The sequence below is a fragment of the Diabrotica virgifera genome, chromosome 8 (genome assembly GCF_917563875.1).
Source record: "Diabrotica virgifera virgifera chromosome 8, PGI_DIABVI_V3a".
NCBI lineage: Eukaryota > Metazoa > Arthropoda > Insecta > Coleoptera > Chrysomelidae > Diabrotica > Diabrotica virgifera.
This window is the reverse complement of record NC_065450.1, coordinates 230,658,239-230,684,463: the sequence shown is the minus strand read 5'-3', so window position 1 is coordinate 230,684,463 and position 26,225 is coordinate 230,658,239. Positions and strand designations below refer to the sequence as shown.

The following is a 26,225-nucleotide window of genomic DNA, read 5'->3' as shown; positions in this document are numbered from 1 at the left end:
AGCCGTAACTCGCACAGAAATTCTGCGGACAGCAGGAGAACGAGAGGAAGATTTTATGTAAGAAAAGTGCTACACATTAATTCTGGCACTCGCATTGACACCAATATGTCCAATTAGCTAATTTTGATAAAATCCAAGGGTACCCCCTTTGTTGATTTTATGTCAAAAGTTTTCAAAAAAGAAATTGATTCTTTGGTTTTTCGGCGTTAGTAGATACACCTGGTGCAGCTAGTCCCAAAAAGTGCGACAGTTTAACACTTGAAGTTAAGTTGGAGATATTATGATTTTTATAATTTTTACAAATTGATACATTTATCTCTTTAACGGAAGCTTTTTTCTTACGAACCGTAACTCGCAGAGAAATTCTGCGGACAGCAGGAGAACGAAAGGATGATTTTATGTAAGAAAAGTGCTACACATTAACTCTGGCACTCGCATTGACACCAATATGTCCAATTAGCGAATTTTGAAAAAATCCAATTGTTGATTTTATGTCAAAATTTTTAAAAAAGAAATAGTTTTCTTCGGTTTTTCGGCGTTAGTAGATACACCTGGTCCAGCTAGTCCCAAAAAGTGCTACAGTTTAACTCTTGAATTTAAGTTGGAGATATTATGATTTTTTTAAATTTTTAGAAATTGATACATTTATCTCTTTAACGCAAGCTTTTTTCTTACGAACCGTAACTAGCAGAGCAATTCTGCGGAGAGCAGGAGAACGTGAGGAAGATTTTATGTAAGAAAAGTGCTACACATTAACTCTGGCACTCGCATTGACACCAATATGTCCCATTAGCGGATTTTGAAAAAATCCAATTGTTGATTTTATGTCAAAAGTTTTCAAAAAAGAAATAGTTTTCTTCGGTTTTTCGGCGTTAGTAGATACACCTGGTCCTGCTAGTCCCAAAAAGTGCTACAGTTTAACTCTTGAATTTAAATTGGAGATATTATGATTTTTTTAAATTTTTAGAAATTGATACATTTATCTCTTTAACGGAAGCTTTTTTCTTACGAACCGTAACTAGCAGAGCAATTCTGCGGACAGCAGAAGAACGAGTGGCAAATTTTATGTAAGAAAAGTGCTACACATTAACTCTGGCTCTCGAATTGACACCAATATGTCCAATTAGCTAATTTTGAAAAAATCCAACCCCTTTGTTGATTTCATGTCAAAAGTTTTCAAAAAAGAAATAGTTTTCTTCGGTTTTTCGGCGTTAGTGGATACACCTGATCCAGCTAGTCCCAAAAAGTGCTACAGTTTAACTCTTGAAGTTAAGTTGGAGATATTATGATTTTTTTAATTTTTAGACATTGATACATTTATCTCTTTAACGGAATCTTTTTTTCTTACGAGCCGTAACTCGCAGAGAAATTCTGCGGACAGCAGAAGAACGAGTGGCAAATTTTATGTAAGAAAAGTGCTACACATTAACTCTGGCTCTCGAATTGACACCAATATGTCCAATTAGCTAATTTTGAAAAAATCCAACCCCTTTGTTGATTTCATGTCAAAAGTTTTCAAAAAAGAAATAGTTTTCTTCGGTTTTTCGGCGTTAGTAGATACACCTGTCCAGCTAGTCCCAAAAAGGGCTACAGTTTAACTCTTGAAGTTAAGTTGGAGATATTATGATTTTTTTTTAAATTTTTAGAAATTGATACATTTATCTCTTTAACGCAAGTTTTTGTCTTACGAACCGTAACTCGCAGAGAAATTCTGTGGACAGCAGAAAAGCGAGAGGCAAATTTTATGTAAGAAAAGTGCTACACATCAACTCTGGCACTCGAATTGACACCAATATGTCCAATTAGCTAATTTTGAAAAAATCCAAGGGTACCCCCTTTGTTGATTTTATGTCAAAAGTTTTCAAAAAAGAAATTGTTTTCTTTGGTTTTTCGGCGTTAGTAGATACACCTGGTCCAGCTATCCCCAAAAAGTGCTACAGTTTAACTCTTGAGGTTAAGTTGGAGATATTATGATTTTTTTAAATTTTTAGAAATTGATACATTTATCTCTTTAACGCAAGCTTTTTTTTACGAACAGTAACTCGCAGAGAAATTCGGCGGACAGCAGAAGCACGAGAGGCAAATTTTATGTAAGAAAAGTGCTACACATTAACTCTGGCTCTCGAATTGACACCAATATGTCCAATTAGCTAATTTTGGAAAAATTCATGGGTACCCCCTTTGTTGATTTTATGTCAAAAGTTTTCAAAAATGAAATAGTTTTCTTCGGTTTTTCGGCGTTAGTGGATACACCTTGTCCAGGTAGTCCCAAAAAGTGCAAAAATTTTTAAAATTTATCCAATTTTTTTTTTTATTTTTTTAATATTGTTTCAAGATTTTTTCAACATTTTAAATTTTTCCAAAATTTGTTCAACAATTTTTAAACATTTTCCAAATTTTTTTCAATTTTTTTTTAATTTTTTCAAAAATTTATCGAAATTTTTTAAAAATTTTTCAAATTTTTTTCAAAATTTTTGAAAGTTGTTTTAAATTTTTTGTTTTAAATTTTTTCACAACCTTTTCAATATTTTTTCAAAAAATGATAAAACATCATCGTTTTTTACCGTTTTTTCGATAAATTGTATAATATACCGGGGGTAACAATAATATATTATCACAAAAATCGAAACATTAAAATTATTTGATTTACCAGGGTTTTAAAAAAAATTATGCGTTAATTTTGGGGCGCAGTGTAGAAGTATAACTTCTTACGTGCGTACAAAGTACACACACATTCTTTTCTTTCTATTACTGGTTTTGAGAGGTTGGCTATGCGTTTGCCTATGTCTTCAAGTTTTGGGGCTGTAGAGTTTGCTGTAGGGTTGTTTGGGCCAGAGTCTATAATAAAACCACTGTTTAGAAAAGGTACAAAATATCTATTTACATTGTATTACTTAATTAAGTTTAATTTGGCACAACGACAATAGTACAATTGGTCCACTTTTGAAGTGAATACTTCTTAGCGTTCGGTATGGAATTTTGGCAGGTGTAAAATCGTATTGAGCGTTATCCAAAATAGTGACGCAATTGTGACGCGAAAGCCTCATCGTGAAGCGAGAGGTTAGCTTGCGGTTACCCGTCGCGGTATAGGTACGTATCTTAAACTTCTATACACTTGAGTTGAGTCCAGGGTCCTTTACCCGTGCATCATCATTTAAAGCCGGGTCCAGACACGTGTAATGTAATGTGTAACGTAACGTGTAATGAAACGCGAATTCTGCGTTTGGACGGCACTACGAGCATTACATGTACCATTCGCGCTGGAGCTCGCCGGGACCCATCGGGAGTCGGTTTTTTCCGTGAACAAAAAGGCGCTCGCAGCTCTCGTTTGGACGGCGTTAGTGAAAGTTTTACCGTTTGGACGTATGGCGTGCAATCGCTTGACGAATCTACCTGCTTATACCAACAAAACCCCGGTATTTGGGATCCCAAAAATGTTGTCTTCAGTTAGTAAATATATGTATATACAAATAAAAGCAGTATAAAAAAACTAACTGCTGTCACGACCTCCCTTATTCGTCTGTTCGTAGAACTTGAGTGGAAACCAAGATTCGCTAAAGGATTCGTGTGAACGTTCGTGCGACGTCCACACTGTTGATGCTAAATTACACGTAATCTTACATTACACGTTACACGTGTCTGGACCCGGCTTAAGCAAACGAAATAAGTCGAAAATCGATTCCACGCAAGAGTAACTGACAGATCGAAACCGATCGTCGAAGTAAATTAAATTATTGTGAGTATGTACTTCTGTGTTTCTTTACTTCATTTAAAATTAACTCACATATGCAACCCATTCAACATTAACATTATTATTTATACTGGGTGACCAAAAAAATTTTTGGATTAAATTAATTAGCGAAAAAAAAGAATGTATGTAATTTATTTTATTCGAAATACATTGTACTGCTGTCCAAATATAGAAAAAAAAAATGTTTATTTCACAAACACAAATTTATTTTCGCTTAAATTAAATTTCAAACAGCCTCCCGCCTTCCACTTTAAACATTTGGCAGTTTGAACATTTTTAATTTAAGCGAAAAGTTATGTTTATTTACCAAATAAACATCTATTTTCTGACAGAACTAGAATGTATTTTGAGTTAAATAAATTACATACATTCTTCTTTTTGCGCCAATTAATTTAATTCAAAAATTATTTTTTGGTCACCCTCTATAAATACTGATGTTAATGTTTTTATTACTTAATCACGCCCAGATGGATGACGTGACTAGTGTGAAATATACAGGGTGTAACAAAAATACAGGTCATAAATTAAAGTACATATTGTGGGACCAAAAATAGTTCGAAAGAACCTAATTTACCTTAGTAAAAATATGCACCTAAAAAAAGTTACAGCCCTTTGAAGTTACAAAATGAAAATCTATTTTCTGGAATATATCGAAAACTATTAGAGATTTTTTATCGAAAATGGTCATGTGGCATTCTTATTGCAGGAAAATCTTGGAGAAAAATTATAGTGAAATTTGTGCACCCCCTAAAAATTTTATGGGGTTTTGTTCCCATAAACCACCCCAAACTTTTGTGTATACTTGCCAATTAAATTATTATTACCATTAGTTAAATTTAATATTTTCAAAACTTCTTATCTCTAGTATTTTTTAGATAAAGCAGTTTTTATCGAGATGCGGCTTCTTTTTTAATAATATGTTAACATAAAAAAATTATGGGGGATTTGTGTCGTTAAATTCCCCAAATGTTTCTGTACGTTCCAATTAAACTATTACTGTGGTACCATTAGTTGTAACGTGGTATTTCTTTTAGGACGACAGACTCAGTAACACACAGGTTGAAAATAAAGCAAATCTATTAATTCTAAAGTATGTACAAAATAAGTCAAAATAATAATTCAATTTTTTATTTTGTCCCAGCGAAGTCCTCCTCCGGATAGGCGTCTCACTTCGGTACACCTTGCGTCTCGAGTTGGCCTGCCTAAGTTTACGAATCACGTCAATACGGTGCACGTCGCGACTCAGGTCGGCCTGCCTCGCTCACTTAGCTTGGCTGGTTATGGAGCCCAGAACGGTCGTTCAGGACTGTCGGATCGTCGCTTGCGGTGCTCTTAAATATCCTTCTGCTGGTGTTGGTTCGGAGAGGTGGAACTTAGTGGGGGCATCTGCGCGATTTGAGAGAATCGCTCGGTTCCAAGAGTTGATGCGCGCTCGGCGTATCGATGTATCATTACATAGTTAAACACAGTGTTTTTAAAACTTTTTTGCCTCTTTGTAATTTTTCGATAAGCCACCTTTTATCGAGATGTGGCTTCTTTTTACTATGGTTCAAGATATACCTAAAAATGTAAATCATAAATAATAAATTTTCATATTATTACCAAGTCCCATAATCGTACTTAACCATATACATAAATATGTGGTGGATCTAACAAATATTCAAAATATCTCGATAAAAACTGACTTCGAAAAAGTGCTAAGAAGCAAAAAAGTTTTTGAAACATTGTGTTTAACTAATTTTACTACAATAATAATTAAATTGGAACGTACACAAAAGTTGGGGGGGGGGGTTTAAAGGAACAAAACCCCCATAAAATTTTTAAGGGGTGTCCACATTTCACTATAATTTTTTCTTAAGATACTACTGCCATAAGAATGCCACATGTCCATTTTTAATAAGAAATCCCTAATAGTTTTCGATATATTGGAAAAAATCGATTTTCATTTTGTAACTTCAAAGAGCTGTACCTTTTTTATGTACATATTTGTACTAAGGTAAGTTAGGTTAAATCTAACTATTTTTGGTCCAAGAATATGTGATTAAATTTATGACCTGTATTTTTGTTACACCCTGTATACCAAAAACTTTTAATTTAAATATAAAATGGACCTGATTACGGGATTTTTCTCCAAAAGCGTCCGTTTTAGAGAAAATAAATTTAATTTATAATTTGCCCCTCTCTGTATATATTAAATTATAGGCATACTATATATTAAATAAAATTAAATCTAATCGAATGAAAATGAATTACATCGAACCGAATATAATCGAATCTATAAGAAATATTCACTTTTGTCGGCACTTAGCAAGTGCAACGCTCTAGTTTTTTTTAGTAAAAATCATCACAGCTTTGAGTATTTTACAATTATTAATAGATACATATACAATTATTAATAGATATATACTTATATAAATATATACAAACACTTTTTAAACTAAATTTAATCATGCCATTAGTTCCCCGTTATTTGTCAATTTCACCGGTGTAGAAAAAAAAAATGAGCGACTTCAGGATAAATATCAATACATGTATTTGAAGGTGTTAAGTCCTAGGGGGATATAGTTTGTTAAAATTACATACAGAGGTAAACATAGTTTTTACTTCCAAACAACTTTTTATAATAAGAATTTTCAATACTTCGAAAAATAAAGGTACTTTACTCTTGAGCGAAATTCATATTTTTTGACATACCTCGTATATTATTGATAAAATTTTATATCTGATGGTTGAATCTTAGGCGTTAGACCATGCAGAACTTTTATAAAGAATAACTTATTTTCGCAAAATTGTGATTTTTCAATAAAAAAGTATTATAACTTGGCTATTATTGGTCGTAGAAAGATTTTTTTCAAAATGTGTGTTTTTACCAGCTTTTTGTTACAACTAATTATAATAATTATAAATAATTATTGTTCATCATGAAAATAACAATGTAAACCATTGACCAAACGTTGACTTTTGTTCTAATTGTTTATACGGAAAAAACTCATTATATTTAATAAACGACTAGTTTAACAATACTTAAATAATAAATATATTGTTTTTCAACTTTCTTAGTACTCTGAGTATTTAAGAACCCATTGCACTTTTCAACAATAATTGTTTAAACAAAACTCTGTTACAACAACAAATGTCTGGAATATGTATTTAACGTAATTTGTAAACTAACAAACCGATCTTCTTGAAATTTTGCACACTATAAAAGGCACATAATGACCTCATTATTAAGGTGTTATAAGTTCCTTACGGCCTATTTGGTAAAAGTTATTAACATTTACAAAATAGTGCAAAAAACTTGTTTTTTTGCAATTATCTCGGTTAATTACTTATGGATTTTATTTTAAAAATTAAAATCAATCTTATTTTCATGATACACAACTTTTATAATACAAGTTTTGCTGTAAATATGATAAAAAAAGAATGTGTGTGTACTTTGTACGCACGTAAGAAGTTATACTTCTATTATATGATTTCTTAAAAATAAATATACTTTAAACAGTTTGTTTTAATTTTTTGTTAAACACCAAACTAATTTTGTGCTTACCGCTTTCAAAAAAATAAAAAAAAGTATAGGATTGCACTGGATTCGAACTCACGACCTCTCGATCTCTGGCCGAATTAGTCGAGGCATTGAAGCACAAAAAAGGCCTTACTCTCGATTTTTGGCGCAGTAAGACGGATTTTAATGCAGTTTGGTGCGTTGGATTCGTGAGAATGTCAGGAAATTTTGTGAACTATTGTAATGAATAAGAAATCTGAAATTGCATTTGTGCATAAGAAAAATTCATTTCAAAAGTGCATTTTGAAATAGGCAATTATTATAAATTTGCAACCCGGTAAATAGTTGGGCAATATCCCGATTAATTATTTTAATTATTTTTAATTATTTTTAATCATTCATAAGTCCATATAATAATAGTCTAAGATGTTAATAACCATTAATAATAAACAAAAAAAAATTCCTTATGTGGGAATCGAACTAAGTACTAACATGTCCGTAGCTAAATACACATACCGCTAATCTACGCAGACAATTGCTAGACAACGGCGATATTAGATATAAACAAAACAAATTGGTAAGTAAAAATTGTAAAGAAAATTACTACATACTTAAATGTATTATAAAACTAATATATTCCTAAATTTTAGAAGAAATTTTCGTAAATAGGTATTACTAATATCTATTAATGTTACTAAATGAAATATAAATATTTTGACGTTTCACAATTTGACAATTCACTTTTAAATGCAGTGCCAGTGCCTTAAAATTTTTAAAGCACCGGTGCTTTAAAGTAGCATTTTTAACGCTCCTATGGAGTGCTATAAATTGCATTTTTAACACGTTTGTAGAAAAATATATTTAAAAACACTAATATATTCTTTCCACATCTTTTCTGGACTGATAAATACATAAATTAAAACATTTAGTAACGAACTCCATACTGACTGTGTGCGCAGATTACTAAAATTTCACCCTCAATGAAATCGCGCCTAAAGAAGTATAACTTCAAAAAGGCAGTATAACTATTAACTAACCTTTGTTTGTTCTTTCTCTTCCCACAAATTTTAAAACGCAACAACCATACATAACCAAACCGTCAACCGTCCACACCACAGCTGTGCTACAGCTGCCATATTGGATAATTTTTGACATGTTATTTGAACATCCAATCAAAACAAAGTTATAATGCGCATGCGCCCGGATCGTAGGCTTTAACATATAAAAATTCACCCTCATATCGCCCGTAAAGAAGTATAACTTCAAAAAATGCTACAGGCAAAAAACAATATTTTCGGACTTTGGCCTTTGTTTATAAAAAATGGGGTTGGTTTACGAGTAACTCTGTATGTATTTTTAATTAACTATATCTCCCTACGATTTAGCACCTTCAAATAGGTACTTGTATTGATTTTTTCTCGTTTTTTTTTCTACACTGGACTAAATATTCATTAAAAGGAACCGATGTAATTCTGTAACACAAAATCAATTCTGTTAGATTTGACAAACGAATTTGAACTCATCGACATAATAATATAGTTTGTCTTACTTTTTCAACAAATGTGAAAATTCATTTACAAAATCTTTTGACTGATCAAAATTTTGTGCAATGATAAACGAAAGATGGTCCTTTGCGATGTTTGGCGTATGTAAGTTGAACCTTCGGAATGACGAAGGGCTTGATTCTCTAAGTAAAAATCCGCATTGCGCAGTGCACACTTCATCCTTTAGAACAGCTTCCCTTGACCAGAATCTAAGCAGTCTGTGACAGTCCGTTACTTTGAGAGAAGCACAATTTGCCTGTAATAATTAAAATAATATGTTAACTAGTGGCACTTTGACCCCAGAAAGAGACGAACCACTCTGCAGCACTACCCTGTGGCGCCACAAAGTAGTTAGCCGTAAATTCTTGTGAAAATTAAACGTGCCATTCCAGACGAGCGACAGTCGCGAGCCACTGCCACGTTTGTATATTAATTTGTTTATAAGAGTTTTAAGCAAAAGGAACATTTTGAGCTTAGTAAAATGTTTGTAGTTTTATTTTTAACCGACATATAGATGTATTAATAGCGCGCCCTGATGCGCAAGATGGCTCACAGCGAAGAGGTTCGCGCGCCAATCTTTCGATACAAATTATAATTTATAAATGTATACGTTTTATCATATACTATACCAATTTATCATATAATTCTTATAATTAAATCATCATAAAGTGCCTCGTATCACTTTTCATTCTATTTACTTTTCTTTTTCGATTTTTGTACTAAATGAGAACAAAATAACATGAAAAACTATGATTTCCAAAATATAACTTAAAAAATGAAGTTTTTCCTATTTATTAATACTACATACTTCTACAAACATCTGCTTTTAGTGCATACAGGAAATCTTAGCTTGGCTTCTACATCCACATACGTTTTTAGAGCAATTTTTACAGTTACACACTGGCACTAGGCCTGTTCTTGGAGGCATTAAAATTGAGGGGGTTAGAAGTAAAAGAGTTTAAGTGCACTATTCTAAAAATATGCTCGAAGTACAGATTCGCATAATTAAATGGTATTATAACTTGGTGGTAAAAGGATTCAAGCATATTTCGCCCTACAGTCGTCATCTGTCGCCATTACATTTAATTTAATGAAAATAATTGCATTATGCAATGGTAGTAAACGGGTTTAAGAGCGCTTGAACCGTTTTACCACAAAACTATTTTGAGTAGTCTGTAAAAACAAGTAGTAGTAAACGGGTTTAAGTGCGCTTAAACCGTTTTACCACAAAACTATTTTTAGTATTCAGTAAAAACTTCATGTTAATACAGGATTAATTTCAAGTACCTAAATAAATATTAGATTTGTACCAAATTTTGAAGACTAATTAAGTATTATGCAACGTGCCTGTTGTAGTTACACTGTGGATAATAGCTGGGATAAAAATGATTAATATAATAGTTAACATATGCACTTGAACCGGTTTACCAGTAACATTTATGAACAACATGTACCGATTCAAGTACATTTTTTTAATAATTTAAAAAAGAAAGGATATAGTACGAGTAATAATATAATACACCCTTATATTTTTATCATTTTATAGTTTATAGAACATTGTACACTAGACATACAGTCGGAAAAATGAAAGAATACCCATGAAGGATCACATCAATCACTTTTTGAAGTTATACTTCTTTACGAGCGATATGAGGGTGAATTTTTATATGTTAAAACCTACGATCCCGGCGCATGCGCATTATAACTTTATTCTGATTGGATGTTCAAATGACATGTCAAAAATTATCCAATATGGCAGCTGTAGCGCAGCTGTGGTTTGGACGGTTGACGGTTTGGTTATGTATGGTTGTTGCGTATTAAAATTTGTGGGAAGAGAAACAACAAAGGTTAGTTAATAGTTATACTGCCTTTTTAAATAGTTTTCATATTATATTTTTGAAGTTATGCTTCAAAATGTTTTAATTTATGTATGTATGAGTCCAGAAAAGGTGTGGAAAGAATATACAGTAGGAAAAATGAAAAAATACCCATGAACGAACACATAAAACACGCTGTATTTTCCTGTCACCGTGTCACACAAAAAATTGGCCAGCGCAAGTACATGTAATAATTATAATTACATGTAATTGCGCTGGGTCATTTTCTTTGTGATACGGTGACAGGAAAATACAGCGTGTTTTATATGTTCGTTCGTGGGTATTCTTTCATTTTCCCGACTGTATTAGTGTTTTTAAATATATTTTTCTACAAACGTGTTAAAAATGCAATTTTTAGGACTCCATAGGAGCGTTAAAAATGCTACTTTAAGGCATTAGTGTTTTAAAATTTTTAAGGCACTGCAGTTAAAAGTGAATTGTCAAATTGTGAAACGTCAAAATATTTATATTTCAAACTAAGTCATCATTCGAAGTAGCGCAGAAAACGACAATAGATATCGCCTCCGTACCACCAGATTGACAACAGGTGGAATACTTTCTTTGGTTACACCTCCTGAGATTTTCAAAATTTATAAATCCTACAGGGTGCCGAGGAAATTAAGATGAGAGAATTTTAAATAATTCACAACTCATCTACTCAGCGTGGTAAAGCTCCAACAAGAAAGATTCCTTAATACTCAAACAAAAGAGTAAATGAATTAAAAATGTATAAACATTCTCAATTTCTTTGCAAAACGAAAATGCAGCAGCTGCATAATACTCTGGTTAAAGCGGAGAGTGCAGGAAGAGTATATACCGGTTTCGGAGATCTTTTTCCCCTCATCAGTAAAAAAAAGATCTCCGAAACCGGTATAGACTCTTCCTGCACTCTCCGCTTTAACCAGAGTATTATGCAGCTGCTGCATTTTAGTTTTGCAAAGAAATTGAGAATGTCTATACATTTTTAATTCATTTACTCTTTTGTTTGAGTATTAAGGAATCTTTCTTTTTGGAGCTTTACCACGCTGAGTAGATGAGTTGTGAATTATTTAAAATTCTCTCATCTTAATTTCCTCGGCACCCTGTATAATTTATAAATTTTGAAAATCTCAGGAGGTGTAACCAAAGAAAGTATTCCACCTGTTGTCAATCTGGTGGTACGGAGGCGATATTTATTGTCGTTTTCTGCGCTACTTCGATTGATAACTTAGTTTATTTTTTGGTAGATCGCCCTAGTTCATCCGTGACATTTCTTTCTTTGCAATTCGGGAAGGCCCTAAGCTATGGTAAATGGTTAAAGCGGAGAGAAGAGGATATGGGTTTACTGATGAGGGGAAAAAGATCTCCGAAACCGGTATAGACTCTTCTTGCACTCTCCGCTTTAACCAGAGTATTATGCAGCTGCTGCATTTTCGTTTTGCAAAGAAATTGAGAATGTTTATACGTATTTATATTTCATTTATTAACATTAATATTAATAATACAACTTGCGCAATTTGAAAAAGGTGGTTTAAAAGGTTTTTTATTATAATTGTCTTTGGATTTGGCTTCCTTGGGCGTAAAATAATAAAATATCTATTTTTATATTTCACTTGTCACCGTGATGTATAATTATGTATATCTGAAAGGTAACTGGCGTGCGGCTTGATGGCCTTGTTGGTAGATTGTTGGTTTTGGTTCATTTTTGGTAATTATTGTTAATTTTTTGTATTGTAACTGTTAAGTAGGTATATTTATTTCGTTGAAATTATATTACAATAGAAGTATAACTTCTTACGTGCGTACAAAGTACACACACATTCTTTTTTTTTGTATTTGCTGTCTTTTTCTATAACAAACGTTTGTTATTTATAGAAAAAGACAGTAAATAAAAAATAAGTGATTGATGTGATCGGTCATGGGTATTCTTTCATTTTTCCGACTGTATTTTAGTTGAATGACTCCTAGCATTTATGAAACTCAAACAACTTTGAAGCTGATTATATCAGAACTATCAAAACTGCACTTAAACCCTTTTACGTCTGACCCCCTTAATTAAAATTTTTGGGGCTTCATAGTCTCATTATGTATATATTATCCATATAAAAGTGGATACAGTTCTTTTGAAGCATAATCATTACATATAAAACGAGCATTATATGCTGCGCCGCACACACTTGACGTACCTTGCAGCAAAAGGACTCGATCCACTTTTATATGGATATAATTATAAATAATGAGGATTTATATGGATATCATAATAGAAGAGTGTTAAGCATTTATATGTTATATGGACGTCATATAAATAATGAGGACTTATATGGATATCATATACATCGAAGAGTGTTAAGGATTTCGTGGGTAGATAGAGTCATGAATGTAGAAGTGTTAAGAGGCAACAGTAGCGATCAACAGGTAGCAACAAACGCTGTCCAAGATTGCGGCTGTAATTTTGAATGTTTTGTTGATATATTTGGCACACACATTCGTAATATAATAAAGAATGGTGGTACAGAGCCCAATTTGAGAAATATATTAGTATGTGGAAATTACTATATAACTAAATAAAATATTACAAAAAGGAGTCTGTACCGCCATGAAGAACAAAAAAATACACTTTCTTTAAATAAACTTTTTTATTCCATGCCTAGATTTTGTGTCACATTGGATCTACTAAAAATCGATTTTCTATAACAAGAAATCGAACGTGACTGACTTGGCATCATTTGGCTCGCCTACGAGTAATTAATAATTATAATGTCCGACTGGTATATTATTTGAGAAATAATGACATGATTTCGAAGTCAGTTAAGTATGATATCATGCCCTAGGGCATTATTTAGAAAAATAACGCCCTAGGGCATTAAATTTAAATAACTAGTTAAATACTGTCAAGTTGACAAATAACAACCTAACTAAAACTATGGTTACCACAATTACGTTACGACTATTGCTGGTAAATGCACTTGTTCTAAAACTAATTAATTCAAAATTCATTCAAATTTTTTGCATATAAAGAATAATGTAGTCGGACATTAAACGTTGAAGGCACCACGGGTATTATAGATAATAACGCTTTCGGTCAACGTATATCCCTCGGGCCAAAAGCCCTCCGTATATACACCATTAACCTCAAGCGTTATTATCCTTATAATACCATTGGTACCTTAACAACTACTGTTTTTGATAGTATGTCACTGTCACCGACTGTATTACCGACGCACTGTTGCCTCACTGTTGAAAGTGATCTGAAACTTTCGAAAAACAAAAATATTGATGACGCGCTACTGTTTAGTCTTAAGGTGAATAGGCAGAAAGAGGGAAATGAAAACACAATAAAAGAAAAGAAATTGCAATATCTCGGACATGTGATGAGAGGCGAAAGATATAACATCTTGAGACTCATAATTCAAGGAAAAATAGAGGGTAGGAGAATTCCGTAGGAAGAAGACGCTATTCCTGGTTAAAGAACCTGAGAGAATGAATGGTTTTGTTGCAGCTCATGGCAACTGTTCAGAGCAGCTGCTTCGAAGGTCAAAATAGGTCACGGAGATGGCACTTGAAGAAGAAGTTGCATGATACTTACACCTTGGACGGTACAAATGCAGCTGGTACAGGGACTAACAAAACTGGTGTCTCCTACGCGTACATATTTCGTTCCTATTAGACATCCTTGATCGTTACTGTACTCCTTCCAAGTGCGGAGATTGATGGAAGGCAAAGAATGACACGGCACTCGGGGATTCAAGAAATTCGATGGAAGGTCGAAGGCGTATCTTTGAATGTAACCTTCTACATCCATGTTGTCGCAAAGGATTTTGGCTAAAGTTATTTTACGGATTTCTGCTAACTGGTGCTCTGTAAATCTCACCACCGGATCTTCATTTTCAAACCTAAAAAATATGTAAGTAACTAGTTAAAACATATTACTTAGGGATGCGTGCTGTCGCCACAATTATTCAATGTGTACTCCCAACTAATATTTCAGGAGGCACTATAGGAAAGAATTGAAGGTGTAAGGATTTGGATGGAACATCATTAATAACATAACATTTGTGATATACTTGTATGTGAAAATATTATTTGTATATTTTATGTATGTTTTGTGTATTTTAGGTATATTCTAATATTTTATGTATAAATAGGTTTTTACTTGTTTATTTTAAATCATTGAAGACTGACTTGCTACAAACCTTGTAATTGTGTAAATTAGTTAAATAAATTCATTCATTCATTCATTCATTCATTCATTCATTCATTCATTCATTCATTCATTCATTCATTTATTCATTCATTCATTCATTCATAAGGTTTGCAGACGATACCGCAATCATTGCAGAGAATATATATGATTTACAAAGTCTGCTAGATATCACTAACAGAGAAAGCAAAAAGATGGGATTAACAATAATTAATATAAATAAATCCAAATTCATGGTGATCTCAAAAAACCCTGTTGGTTGACAACATACATTTGACATTGGAGGGTAAATCGATACAAAGGGTCGAGAAGTATAAATAATAAGAATAGAAAATAGGAGCAATTATAAACTCACAATTAGATCAAGGTGAGGAGATAAAGGTCAGAATAGAAATAGCTCGAAAAGGATTTATAAAATTCAAGTCAATGTTTACAAATAAGAAATTGAGTATGGACATTAGATTAAGGATCGTCGAATGTTATGTTTGGTCGCAACTACTATATGGTCTAGAAGCTTGGACTCTAAAAGCACAATCCGTAACAAAATTGAAGGCATTCGAAACGTAGCTATATAGGCGTATTTCTAAAATTCCTTGGACTGCAAAAGTCTCAAACGAAGAAGTGTTAAGAAGAATTGGACATGGCAGGAAGCTTATGAACACAATTAAAATAAGAAAAACATCGTATCTGGGCCACATACTTCGTAACGATAAATACTCTCTACTACACGTCATCATGCAAGGAAGAGTAGAGGGGAAAAAGGCTTGGGATCAAAGAAGAAATCTTGGCTGAGGAATATCAGAGATTGACTCAGTGTTGAACAGATATTTCAGGTTGCAAAAGAAAAAAAAAACGTTTAAAAAAGTGATCGCCAACCTTCGTTAGCCCTTCAACGCCTAACCTTTTATAGGTTCCAAGTACCCAAGGGTAGGTAAAAAATGTCTACCTCGAAGTGTTCTTACAAATGTTAGAAATGGATTAAACTTAAGAATCTTATGCATAGTAAACACAGGATCTTCTAAAATATTAATATAAACGATTGTAACGATATGATACCTCGCCAAGCGATGAGCTGCTCTACCAGAGACGACCGGAGGAGTGTCAGAGTTGGCGCATAGCACCGCTGGGGGAAATCGAAGGAGTAGTGACAGCGAGGGCATATTTAAGGCGAGCCAGAAGGATGAGAAAATCAATTGTGGCTAGCGTATTGAACTAACCATGGCTCAACAGCTGCTGCTAGCGTATTGAACTAGCATTAGCTGGCTTGGCAAAAGATTCACCGTATGTGAGGTGGGACTATGCCTAGGCGGACGCCACAATAGTGACGTGGAGTGTTATGACCGTTATCGCAGTGGGCGGTAGTAGCGAGGAACGAGCGACCGCCTGTCGCTGTTCAACCGTCCCGCATTGAAGTGAAATGCGGTGACTCCGGCTATGTTGATTTAACGTAGCGAGATTGTTACTGTATTTATTGTTTATCAAATTATTTTAATGTTGCTATTATGATCGGATGATTTTAATAAAGTTTAATTTTCCTTTGCTTTTTTCCTGCAGATGATGGAATTGTATTTTATTTTATTTGTTCTAAACTGTATAAAATTATCTTAAATATATTTACTTTATTTTAACCTGTGTTTTACTGAGTCTGTGGTCCTTGAAAGAACTACTTGTTACACGATGTACAAACCTTACAACTAAATTACGATGTACATCAAAATTAAAATACCAGTAAAAGCCAGTAATTCAGACTTGTCGATTTTTTCTACATTCTTCCTTTATGTCCTCATTAGTGTGGCGAATAATTATGTCGATTATGTAATTATGCGTCGATTATTATGTGCATTCAGTTTTTGCAATGAAAAATTATGTAGAAACCTTTACCCAAGGGTGGACATTTTGTGCCCGCCCATATTTTAAATTCAAGATATTACTTTTATTTTTAAAAATATCGGTAGAACCAAAGTAACATTCGATAAGGGGTCGACTTTTTAACAATAAATAATTTTTGAAAAATTTTGGAACACGTAATAAATATGTTATAAGGGAATACGTATTTGGTGGACATTTTTTATCCACCCTTGGGCGTTTAAGGGTTAGAAGACGGCATAAGAAGAAGAAGACACTAATCACAAAAAGTACCGCATAATTTTTGAAACAGAAAAACGTTTAAAAATAATTTTTAATTTTTAGTAGAATGTTATAATACTCGTCTATGATTGCTGTTTTTGCATATAAGTAATTTAATTTTTTGTTTGAACTATTTCATGAAATAAATATAAATCAACAATAATAAATAGCTTTCAAATCTTAATATTTAATTTTGTAATATGTGTCTCTACAAGATAGATATTTTATAATGTTGTCTTGAATATAAGGGTTACAAAGTCTCTGTATTTATAATTTATAGGTATAAGATTTAATACCTCTAGCACAGAATAGGAAACAATTATTGTTTCCTTTTCTGACTCTCTAGGTAAATATATAGGTATACTATTTCTTTTTATATGAGAATATTTTTAAATACGTGTTAACACAAGGCTAGTTTGTAATAAATCAATGTATTTTTTCTTTTTTCATGAATTATTTTACATTCTTGTGACGAAAAAATAGGAAATATGATTTTAAATTTATCAGGATAGTTACGTAAATTTTTGTCCTGAATATCTGTCTTTATTAAATGTATGCATCCATCTACGTTTTTTCTACGTCTTTTAAGAACGTTGTTTTCCAACAACAGCCAACACATTAACACATCTTCATTGGAACTCATTGTCGGTGGTCGGTGGTCGGAAGTTAACGGAACCAATGTAGGCACCCTCGCCGGAAAATCGGTCTATATCGGATCGGATCGGAGAAAAACAGATCCAAAGTAGGTGCGGCCTATCGGATCGGATCGGATCTGATCGGATTGGAGAAAAACGGATCCAATGTAGGTGCTGCCTTAAACGTGCCATACGGATGTGCCCTCGGAACAGTGGAGAAGTAGCAAGCATTATGGATCTGATTTCAAGTTCCCTTAAATTGTTTTCAACCGAATTGGCACTTTACGAACCGAATATTATAGGTCACGGGGTGTGGAAAGATCATTTCGCAGTTGTCCAGCTGTAATATGATGTGTACGCAGTCTGCAGAGGTAAATAACGTTCATATGCGGGGTTCGTACACTTGGGAAGTCCTGAAACTGGCCTTCTCCTGTTTCCTCCACTTTCTCTGTACGTTCTTAAAGCACATGAAAAGTTGGATTGATGGATTCAGACATAGTGCACAGCTCAAATTCTCGAACACAAATGTCCAAAATAAATATTCTCCTTTAACAACGTTTTTTTACTGTTTTTTTCTGCAAATTTTCAATTTTAAATGTATGTATTTTCACCCCCGAAAAGTGGTGACACTCACCCCTAGGGCAAAAACGTACATCGGCACAATTTCTCTTTTTTTTATTTGATTTGTTAGCTATGTGTATCCCAAATTTCATGTCAATCTAAGCGCTTCTTTAAAATTTGAAGTAGAAACAGTGAGTAAATGGACTATACAATTTTTTCGAATGAACACTATTTATCACAAACCATACATATCCTAGCCAGACCTTTCACGAAAATGGTCAAAGTCAAGACAGCAAATTAGTTGCCTTTCCAATAGAGAGATGTCGCCTTCAGTTAATTTGCTTGTCACATTTAACAACTGACAATTGACAATTAAATTAATGGGTTATTTTTTGTATTTAGTGTAGAGTTTGTGGCTTAACTATTATAGTGGTGTTATGTTTTTAATCAGATTTACTCATAATTTAAATTTTATTAACCTTTTCTCCGTTTTTATGGGTAGAATTTTTAATTTACACTAAGCGTTGAATAATTCCTTGCTGTCTTTCTCCACATGTAAAAAAACAATAAAATGGACCTCGAAATAGTTTATTCCAATAGACGAGTGTGCCATCAACATTTCGGGCCTATATATTTTGCGGAAGTTTGTATTTATAAGGATTATAAGGTATTTATCTAAGAAATCTTTCTACAAGATATTCTTTCAAAAATTTTCATTCAACTAAATATTTACTAAAAATTTATTACAAAAACAGTGCTACCGTAGTGTTTAACATTTTTAAAACAAATTGGAATATTTGAAGTTTTCAGTAAAACTACGATTTTTGTTTATATTGGTATTTCAGCCACGATTAACACTACCTACCACCATAACTTTAGAAGTAATCTATAATTATTGGATAAAACATTGGATTGTCTTTCTGCTGTTTTAATTTCCTTCGAAATTTCATCAAAAATCCCGCAAAATTTATAGTTTTAAATTCCCGCATAAGTATAACAGTTGCCTTTAAAATCAAGAGGTGGCGTTAATTCGATCCGAAAGATTAACATGGTCGTGGAACGTCTAGAGTAGGGGTCGGTAAACTTTTTTTAGTAAGGGCCACAAAATATTTTTGGTCTATTACAGAGGGCCGCAATATTTGTTACCTTAACATGTTCGAATTTTTATCTTTTTACTAATTTTGTTTTTGGGTAGGGGGGGGCATGGTTAAATTAAATAAACGTATTCAGTACAATTTACAGATTATTAAAAAAAAATTCAAGACCAAATATTGAAAAATAAGCCAACGGTGGCACATTTTTACAGACAGCTCCAAGAAAAAATGGTTTTTGCAGTAGAACTCGTCAATGGATCATATGAAACAAAAAATTCAAAAATATTTTATTAGCTTATGAGTTTCTCGATGTAACGATGTTGAGTTTTTTAGTTTTAACGATTTTTGAGTTTTTGATATCACTCAAAATACCAGTCAAAATAAGGAAATTTTTGTAAAAAGGGTGAAAATCAACATATTTATTATTGATAACCAAAATATATCTCGATAGGGTTACCTCACGAAATGTCTAAAGAAAATCTATGAAAAATTTCAGGTGGACCTGTCAAGTAGGTGGTTTTTGAGTTACAATGTCCACCGCCTTTGGAAAAAGCAGTTTTGAGAAAAACGCGTTTGGTTTGACAACTTTTATTTCAATTTGTTTTTGTCTGTCAAATCGTAAAGTGATGCACGCCGGAATATGTTTTTGAATCGTAGAGTAATTTACAAAAGAGACGGGAACAGCTGTTAAACGTTTCTCACTACGCTTAAGCTACTGCAAAGCGAGTCGAAGGTAGGGATATTAAACATGCTTTACTTCCGGTAATTTTACTCCGGTCAAGCTGAAAATTTTAGAGAGTATTATTGAAGTTTATTTATTTAATTATTTATGTACTTTCATTAAAAATAATAAAAAAAAACAAAAATTTCAAACAAAAATTTTTTTCAAACCGTACCCCTCCCCCTAAACAGCATTCGCACTTAATTAAGCATGGAATTTCCCTCAAATATATGTGTGTAGGTATATATTTATTTATTTTTATTTTATCTCTGAACCTATTTCTTTTTTCCCTAATATTTTTCTGAAGCTATTTCCTTGTGAAATCCATGCAATTTACTATTTTATTTGGGAATAAGCCACAATTTAAGTTTGAAATTAAAGTTATTTGACATTTCGATTTCCACTTCGGAAATCGTCAACAAAATACAAAACATTAATAAATCAAGCATTTATTTAATTAGTTTAATTTATTAATGTTTTGTATTTTGATAACGATTTCCGAAGTGGAAATGGAAACGTCTAATAAATTTAATTTCAAACTTAAGTTGTGGCTTATTCCCAAATAAAATAGTGAAGTCTATTTTCACATTGCTATTAGTTACTTAAATATTTGAAGGGAAATCCCGTGCTTAAATAGATGTAAACACGCATCATATGTAATATGCAACACGCGTCATTTAAATCAAAATAAACAAAGTTATAAATTTGAAAAATCTTAGATTCCCTTCATTGTTTTTGTTTTCTTTGAAATAATTAAATGGTATCAAAATATGCACGATGATTTAATCCTATTGAACGAATATTAGCAATATTCGTTAACTATATTACAATAGTTACCGAATATCAGTTATTAACAATATTAGTTATAATTGAAATGACGTTGGCGTTGACTAGTTGCAAAACATTTTTGCACAATTAGTCCAGAAAGCCACTGCGCATCCGCTAGGAAAAATATTCCGATTCGGATTTTTTGCACAATCTTACTCAAAAAGGACCCCTTTTAACAAATTTGCATGTTGCCAGGACCAAAAGTGGTTCAAAAATTTTTAAACGTTTTCAACGAAAACTTTTCGTTTATAAAATTGCAAAAGTCTGTGTGTTATTGCGTTGCCGCTCCTGCAATACTTAGAGCAGGTGTATCGATGGATTCTTATGTAGTTTTGCCTTCTGAATCCAAATCTGAAAACGGCATTTCGATATATCTAACCGTCTTCGAGATAATCGACCTCAAAGTCTAAAATGTGACGTCACAATCCGGTTATCTCCTACAGACGCACTAAACGTCAGCTCAAATGGTTGATTAGGAAGTAGGCTACTTTTTTTTTAAATCTCGATTTGCCAAGCATAGGTTATTTACATTTGAGTTTGACACTTCGTGCATGTCAAACTAAATTTTAAATTAAGTACTAATAAAACATCAATGACATTTGATAGTTAATTTAATTATTATATAAAATAATAATAAGATGTTCAAAAATACAATTTCAGTATAAATATTTTAAAAGCAATAATTTATTAACAGTTTTAAAAAGGTTTATACCAGTATAAATACGGCCTCCCCTTTATGATAAATGGACTGTTCCATTTGCTATAAAATTAAAATATTATGTATACCTAGTCGTTCCCTAAACTCGACACAACTGGCTACTGATTGTAGAAGGTAATTTTTTTGTTTTTTGAGAATTTTGCCGAAATTGGCAAAATTACTAATTATTTAGTAATAATTATTAACTATTTAGAAATTATTTTTTTGTCGAATTGGCAAAATTATTGACTAAAATCACTAGCCAGTAATGTGTCTGTGTACATCCTTCTAATGGAAAAAAATATTTGAAGATTTTTCCCAAATTATGGACACCAAGAACATTTTCATTTATAACTCTTTTATTTTTAATTTAACAAATAAAAGTTATTCTTCGTAAAAAGCTCTTCTTGTTCTAAGATTTATGATGCAACCGTGTCCCAAAAGTAGGGAAACGGTCGAATATTTCGCGAACTAAACATCGGATGGAAAAACTGAAAAATACGTGTTCAATCATTTTCAAAAATCTATCCAATGACACCAAACACCAACTCCCACTACACCCCCTGGAGGTGGGGTGGGGGGTAACTTTAAAATCTTAAATGGAAAACCCTAGTTTTTCTTGCAGATTTGCATTCGTTACGTAAAAGTAAGCAACTTTTATGCAAGACATTTTTTCGAACTGTGGATAGACGGCGCTATAATTGGGAAAAACGATTTATCCTGATACCATAGGTAAATTATAGAAACGGTCTAGTATCTCGAGAATTACACTTCCAAATAAGAAACCAAAAAACAGGTTTTTAATATTTTTTGAAAACCTATCGATAAACACTAAACATGACCCTCCAACCCACCCCCTGGAGGTGGGGTGGGGGGTAACTTTAAAGTATTAAAAAAATTTGTTTGGTTTCTCATTTGGAAGTGTATTTCTCGAGATATTAGACCGTTTCTATAATTTACCCATGGTATCAGGATAAATCGTTTTTCCCAATTATAGCGCCATCTATCCACAGTTCGAAAAAATGTCTTGAATAAAAGTTGCTTACTTTTACGTAACGAATCCAAATCTGCAAGAAAATCTAGGAGTTTCTATTTGAGATTTTAAAGTTACCCCCCACCCCACCTCCGGGGGGTGTAGTGGAGGCTGGTGTTTGGTGTCATTGGATAGATTTTTGAAAATGATTGAACACGTATTTTTCAGTTTTTCGATCCGATGTTCAGTTCGCAAAATATTCGACCGTTCCACTGCTTTTGGGACACCTTGTATAAAATTTTATTAATTTTAAAATTTTATTATTAATACGAGGTATATAAAAAATATGAATTTCGATCAAGAGTAAACTACCTTTATAGTTCATAACAATTAAATTAGAATGATATAATTGCACATTAAAACATAATTATTAATTCTAAACTACTTTTCATAATAGAAATTTTCCATATTATGAATTAAAATACGTAAATAATAAAAGTTTTCGTTATGACAATGCTCGAATTTTCAGCTTGTTTTTTTTTGTTTTTTTCTTAAAATTATTTTTTTTGCATGGAACAAAGTTTTTTTTAGGTTTTTTTGGATCGTTCCAAACAGAAAGGGTTTTTAGTGAGATTTCTCTAAAGTTGATACTTTTTTACATATAAGCGATTAAAAATTGAAAAATTGCGAAATTGGCCATTTTTAACCTTCAAAATATATGTGAAAAACTGAAAATTTTAATGTTGCCAAGGTAGGTAGATATTCTTTAAACATCGACTGATGAAATTCCGAAGAGTTTTTTGCAATACAATATTCAAAACTCCTTTGTTTTTTAATTGCTAATCAAGCGCGCGCGACACTATTTTCCACCGACAGTATGGTGCAAATGAAAGGAATAAATTCGTTATTTCGTAAACCGGCGACTTTAGGGAAAAATTCCGAAACAGGTCGATTTTTATTTTTAAGTTATGATATTGTGGCATATATGGTATACTAGTGACGTCATCCATCTGAGCGTGATTACGTAATCGATGATTTTTTTAAACGTGAATAGGGGTCGTGTGCTAGCTCATTTGAAAGGTTCTTCAATTCTCCATTTAGTAATATAAACATTTATATAATTATTTATGCAGGGTGTCCTTCTACTTCTTTTTTTGTCAAATAATTTAATTTAATAAACATTTTTTGGACACCCTGTATAAATAATTATGTAAATGTTTACATTACTGAATAGAGAATAATTGAAGATCCTTTCAAATGAGCTACCACACTACCCCTATTCTTATTTAAAAAATCATCGATTACGTCATCACGCCCAGACGGATGACGTCACTAGTATACCATATATGCCACAATATCAGAACTTAAAAATAAAAATCGACCTATTTCGAGTTTTTTCCTTAAAGTCGCCGGTTTGCGAAATAACGAATTTATTCCTTTCATTTGCACCATACTGTTTACACATGCAACGGTGGAAAATAGTGTCGCGGACGCGTGATTAGAAATTAAAAAACAAAGGAGTTTTAAATATTGTATTGCAAAAACTCTTCGGGATTTCATCAATCGATGTTTAAAGAATATCTACCTACCTTGGCAACATTCAGATTTTAAGTTTTTCACATAGTTTTCGAAGGTTAAAAATGGCCGATTTCGCAATTTTTCAATTTTTAATCGCTTATATGTCAAAAACTATCAACTTTAGAGAAAAGTCACTAAAGACCTTTTCTGTTTAGAATAATCCAAAAAACCTAAAAAAACTTTGTTCCCTGCAAAAAAAAATAAATTTAGGAAAAAAACAAAAAAAAAACGTTTAAAAAATTTTTGACCCATTTTTGGTCCTGACAACATTCAAATTTGTTAAAAGGGGTCCTATTTGAGTAAGATTGTGGAAAAATCCGAATCGGAATATTTTTCCTAGCGGATGCGCAGTGGCTTTCTGTACTAAATACCTGCTCATGGATTAAGTAGTGAAAAATAATAACTAATGTTCTGAAAATTGTTCATGGACGTAATCTTTAAGTTTTCTCAACATTACAATATTTGTTCCTCTTAAATTTGGTGCTCCGTCAGTTGTTACACTTACTAGGTTACAGCGTTAATTTAAAGTTTTCAAAACAGTTCCAGACTACTTCAAAAAATATCGTTTCCATTTGTTCAAATTTCGTGGATTTCATTCAGGGAGCCGACAAAACTCTGTCGGAAACCCAAATAATTGCCAGCGTTATGTTGAAAATTTGCCAGCGAAATTGTTAATTAGTAATAATAATAATAATAATATCGTATGGCATTTTTGCCGGGGAGATCCTTTCGGATAGTTCCAGCGCCAATTACATCTTTAACCCTGTTTCAAGTAACTAGTGTCGATGTACACTAGCCCAGGGGGACCGACGGCTTAACGTACTCTCCGAGGCACGGTGAGACGGCTCGTGTCATTATTGGAAATGAAAATGGTGTGTCTTTGGCAGGGATCGAACCCACGTCTACTGGCGTATGAGGCCAGCGTTTATGCCGTTACCCACGGCCGCTCACGTTAATTAGTAGCTGCATTATCTATATTTATTTATTAATATTAGCACTAATTAAAAAAATATTTAAATGAAAATAATTCACTTTTTTTTCCGCGGGCCGCAAAAAAATGTATAAAGGGCCGCACTTTGCCCACCCCTGAGTCTAGAGTATGTACGGTTTGTGCTATTTATTTGTCTTACCAAAATCTATCACACTTCTTCAATTGTCGGAACTGTATACCGATGATACATCCAAAGGTAGGTCCAACCATTGCTCCCCTTAAAGAAATCTCACTCATTCCCCCTGGAAAGAGATCTATATCATCTACGTGAGCATAAATACTTTTAAGTCTAGCAATACTGTCCGGTGTCATTTCTCTAGAGAGATCATCGAAACTGTAAGCCCTCTTTAGATTGCAAAATGCTCTGTAGTTATTGTAGGATGGAATACCGTGATCTCTGGCCCTTTGAAGGTTCCTTGCAATTAGATCAATGCCTATAATAGTAAAAAATAATTTATTAGTGTCTGAGACTCACTTATCTTGTCTTCTTTTTCTTCTTCTTCATATAGATAGATGATACCACAATATTTTAGAGTGAAACGTGGGCTTAACTGTGGATCCGACCATTATCTTCTTGTATCGAAATTGATCAACCCATTCTTCAGAAAACTGAAAGTAAGAGATATGCAGCAGAACAAGTCGTCGTGAGAGTAAAGAAGACAATATACGACACAAACTAAACCTCCTTAAACAAGGCAGTATCAAAGACTTGTTCCAGAGACGACTAGAGCATAACTTGAATAACACAATTATGAGTAACAACATCGAAGGAGAACACGAGGTCTTAAAGAGAATCGCAACTAAAACTGCACGAGAAGTATTAGGGACACCGAAAAAACAACAAAGAGAAAATATGATCCTCATTGGCTCTCTGACGAGATAAAAGGAATGATAAAAAAGAAGAAATACTCTCTACGATAGATAACTTGCCACTAAATCAGCTCAACGCAGAGAAAAATATCAAACAAAAAATAGAGAGTTACGAAGAAGGATTAAAATGAAAAAAATCTTACTTGGGAAAAATGCATTCCAATAGAAAACCTGATAGGAGGTGCTCAATCCACAGAAGCATGGAGAACTGTCACTTAAAAACGAATGCAACGAACAAAGTAATCACATATATTTAATCCCTATACCCGAATGGAGTAACCACTACGAAAAATTGC

General features: G+C 32.8%; 1 protein-coding gene across 1 annotated transcript in view; it reads right to left on the bottom strand.

Moving 5' to 3' along the window:
- Positions 1–2,855: 2,855 nt before the first annotated feature.
- LOC114336668 (uncharacterized) overlaps positions 2,856–26,225 on the bottom strand; it is a 97,846-nt gene continuing 74,476 nt past the window's right edge. The window contains exons 13-15 of the mRNA XM_028287028.2: positions 25,199–25,493; positions 14,240–14,546; positions 2,856–9,053 (exon numbers count right to left, since the gene is read on the bottom strand). Of these exons, the coding sequence (XP_028142829.2) occupies positions 8,799–9,053; positions 14,240–14,546; positions 25,199–25,493 (857 nt within the window). The 3' untranslated portion in view covers positions 2,856–8,798. The remainder of the gene's footprint in view (positions 9,054–14,239; positions 14,547–25,198; positions 25,494–26,225) is intronic.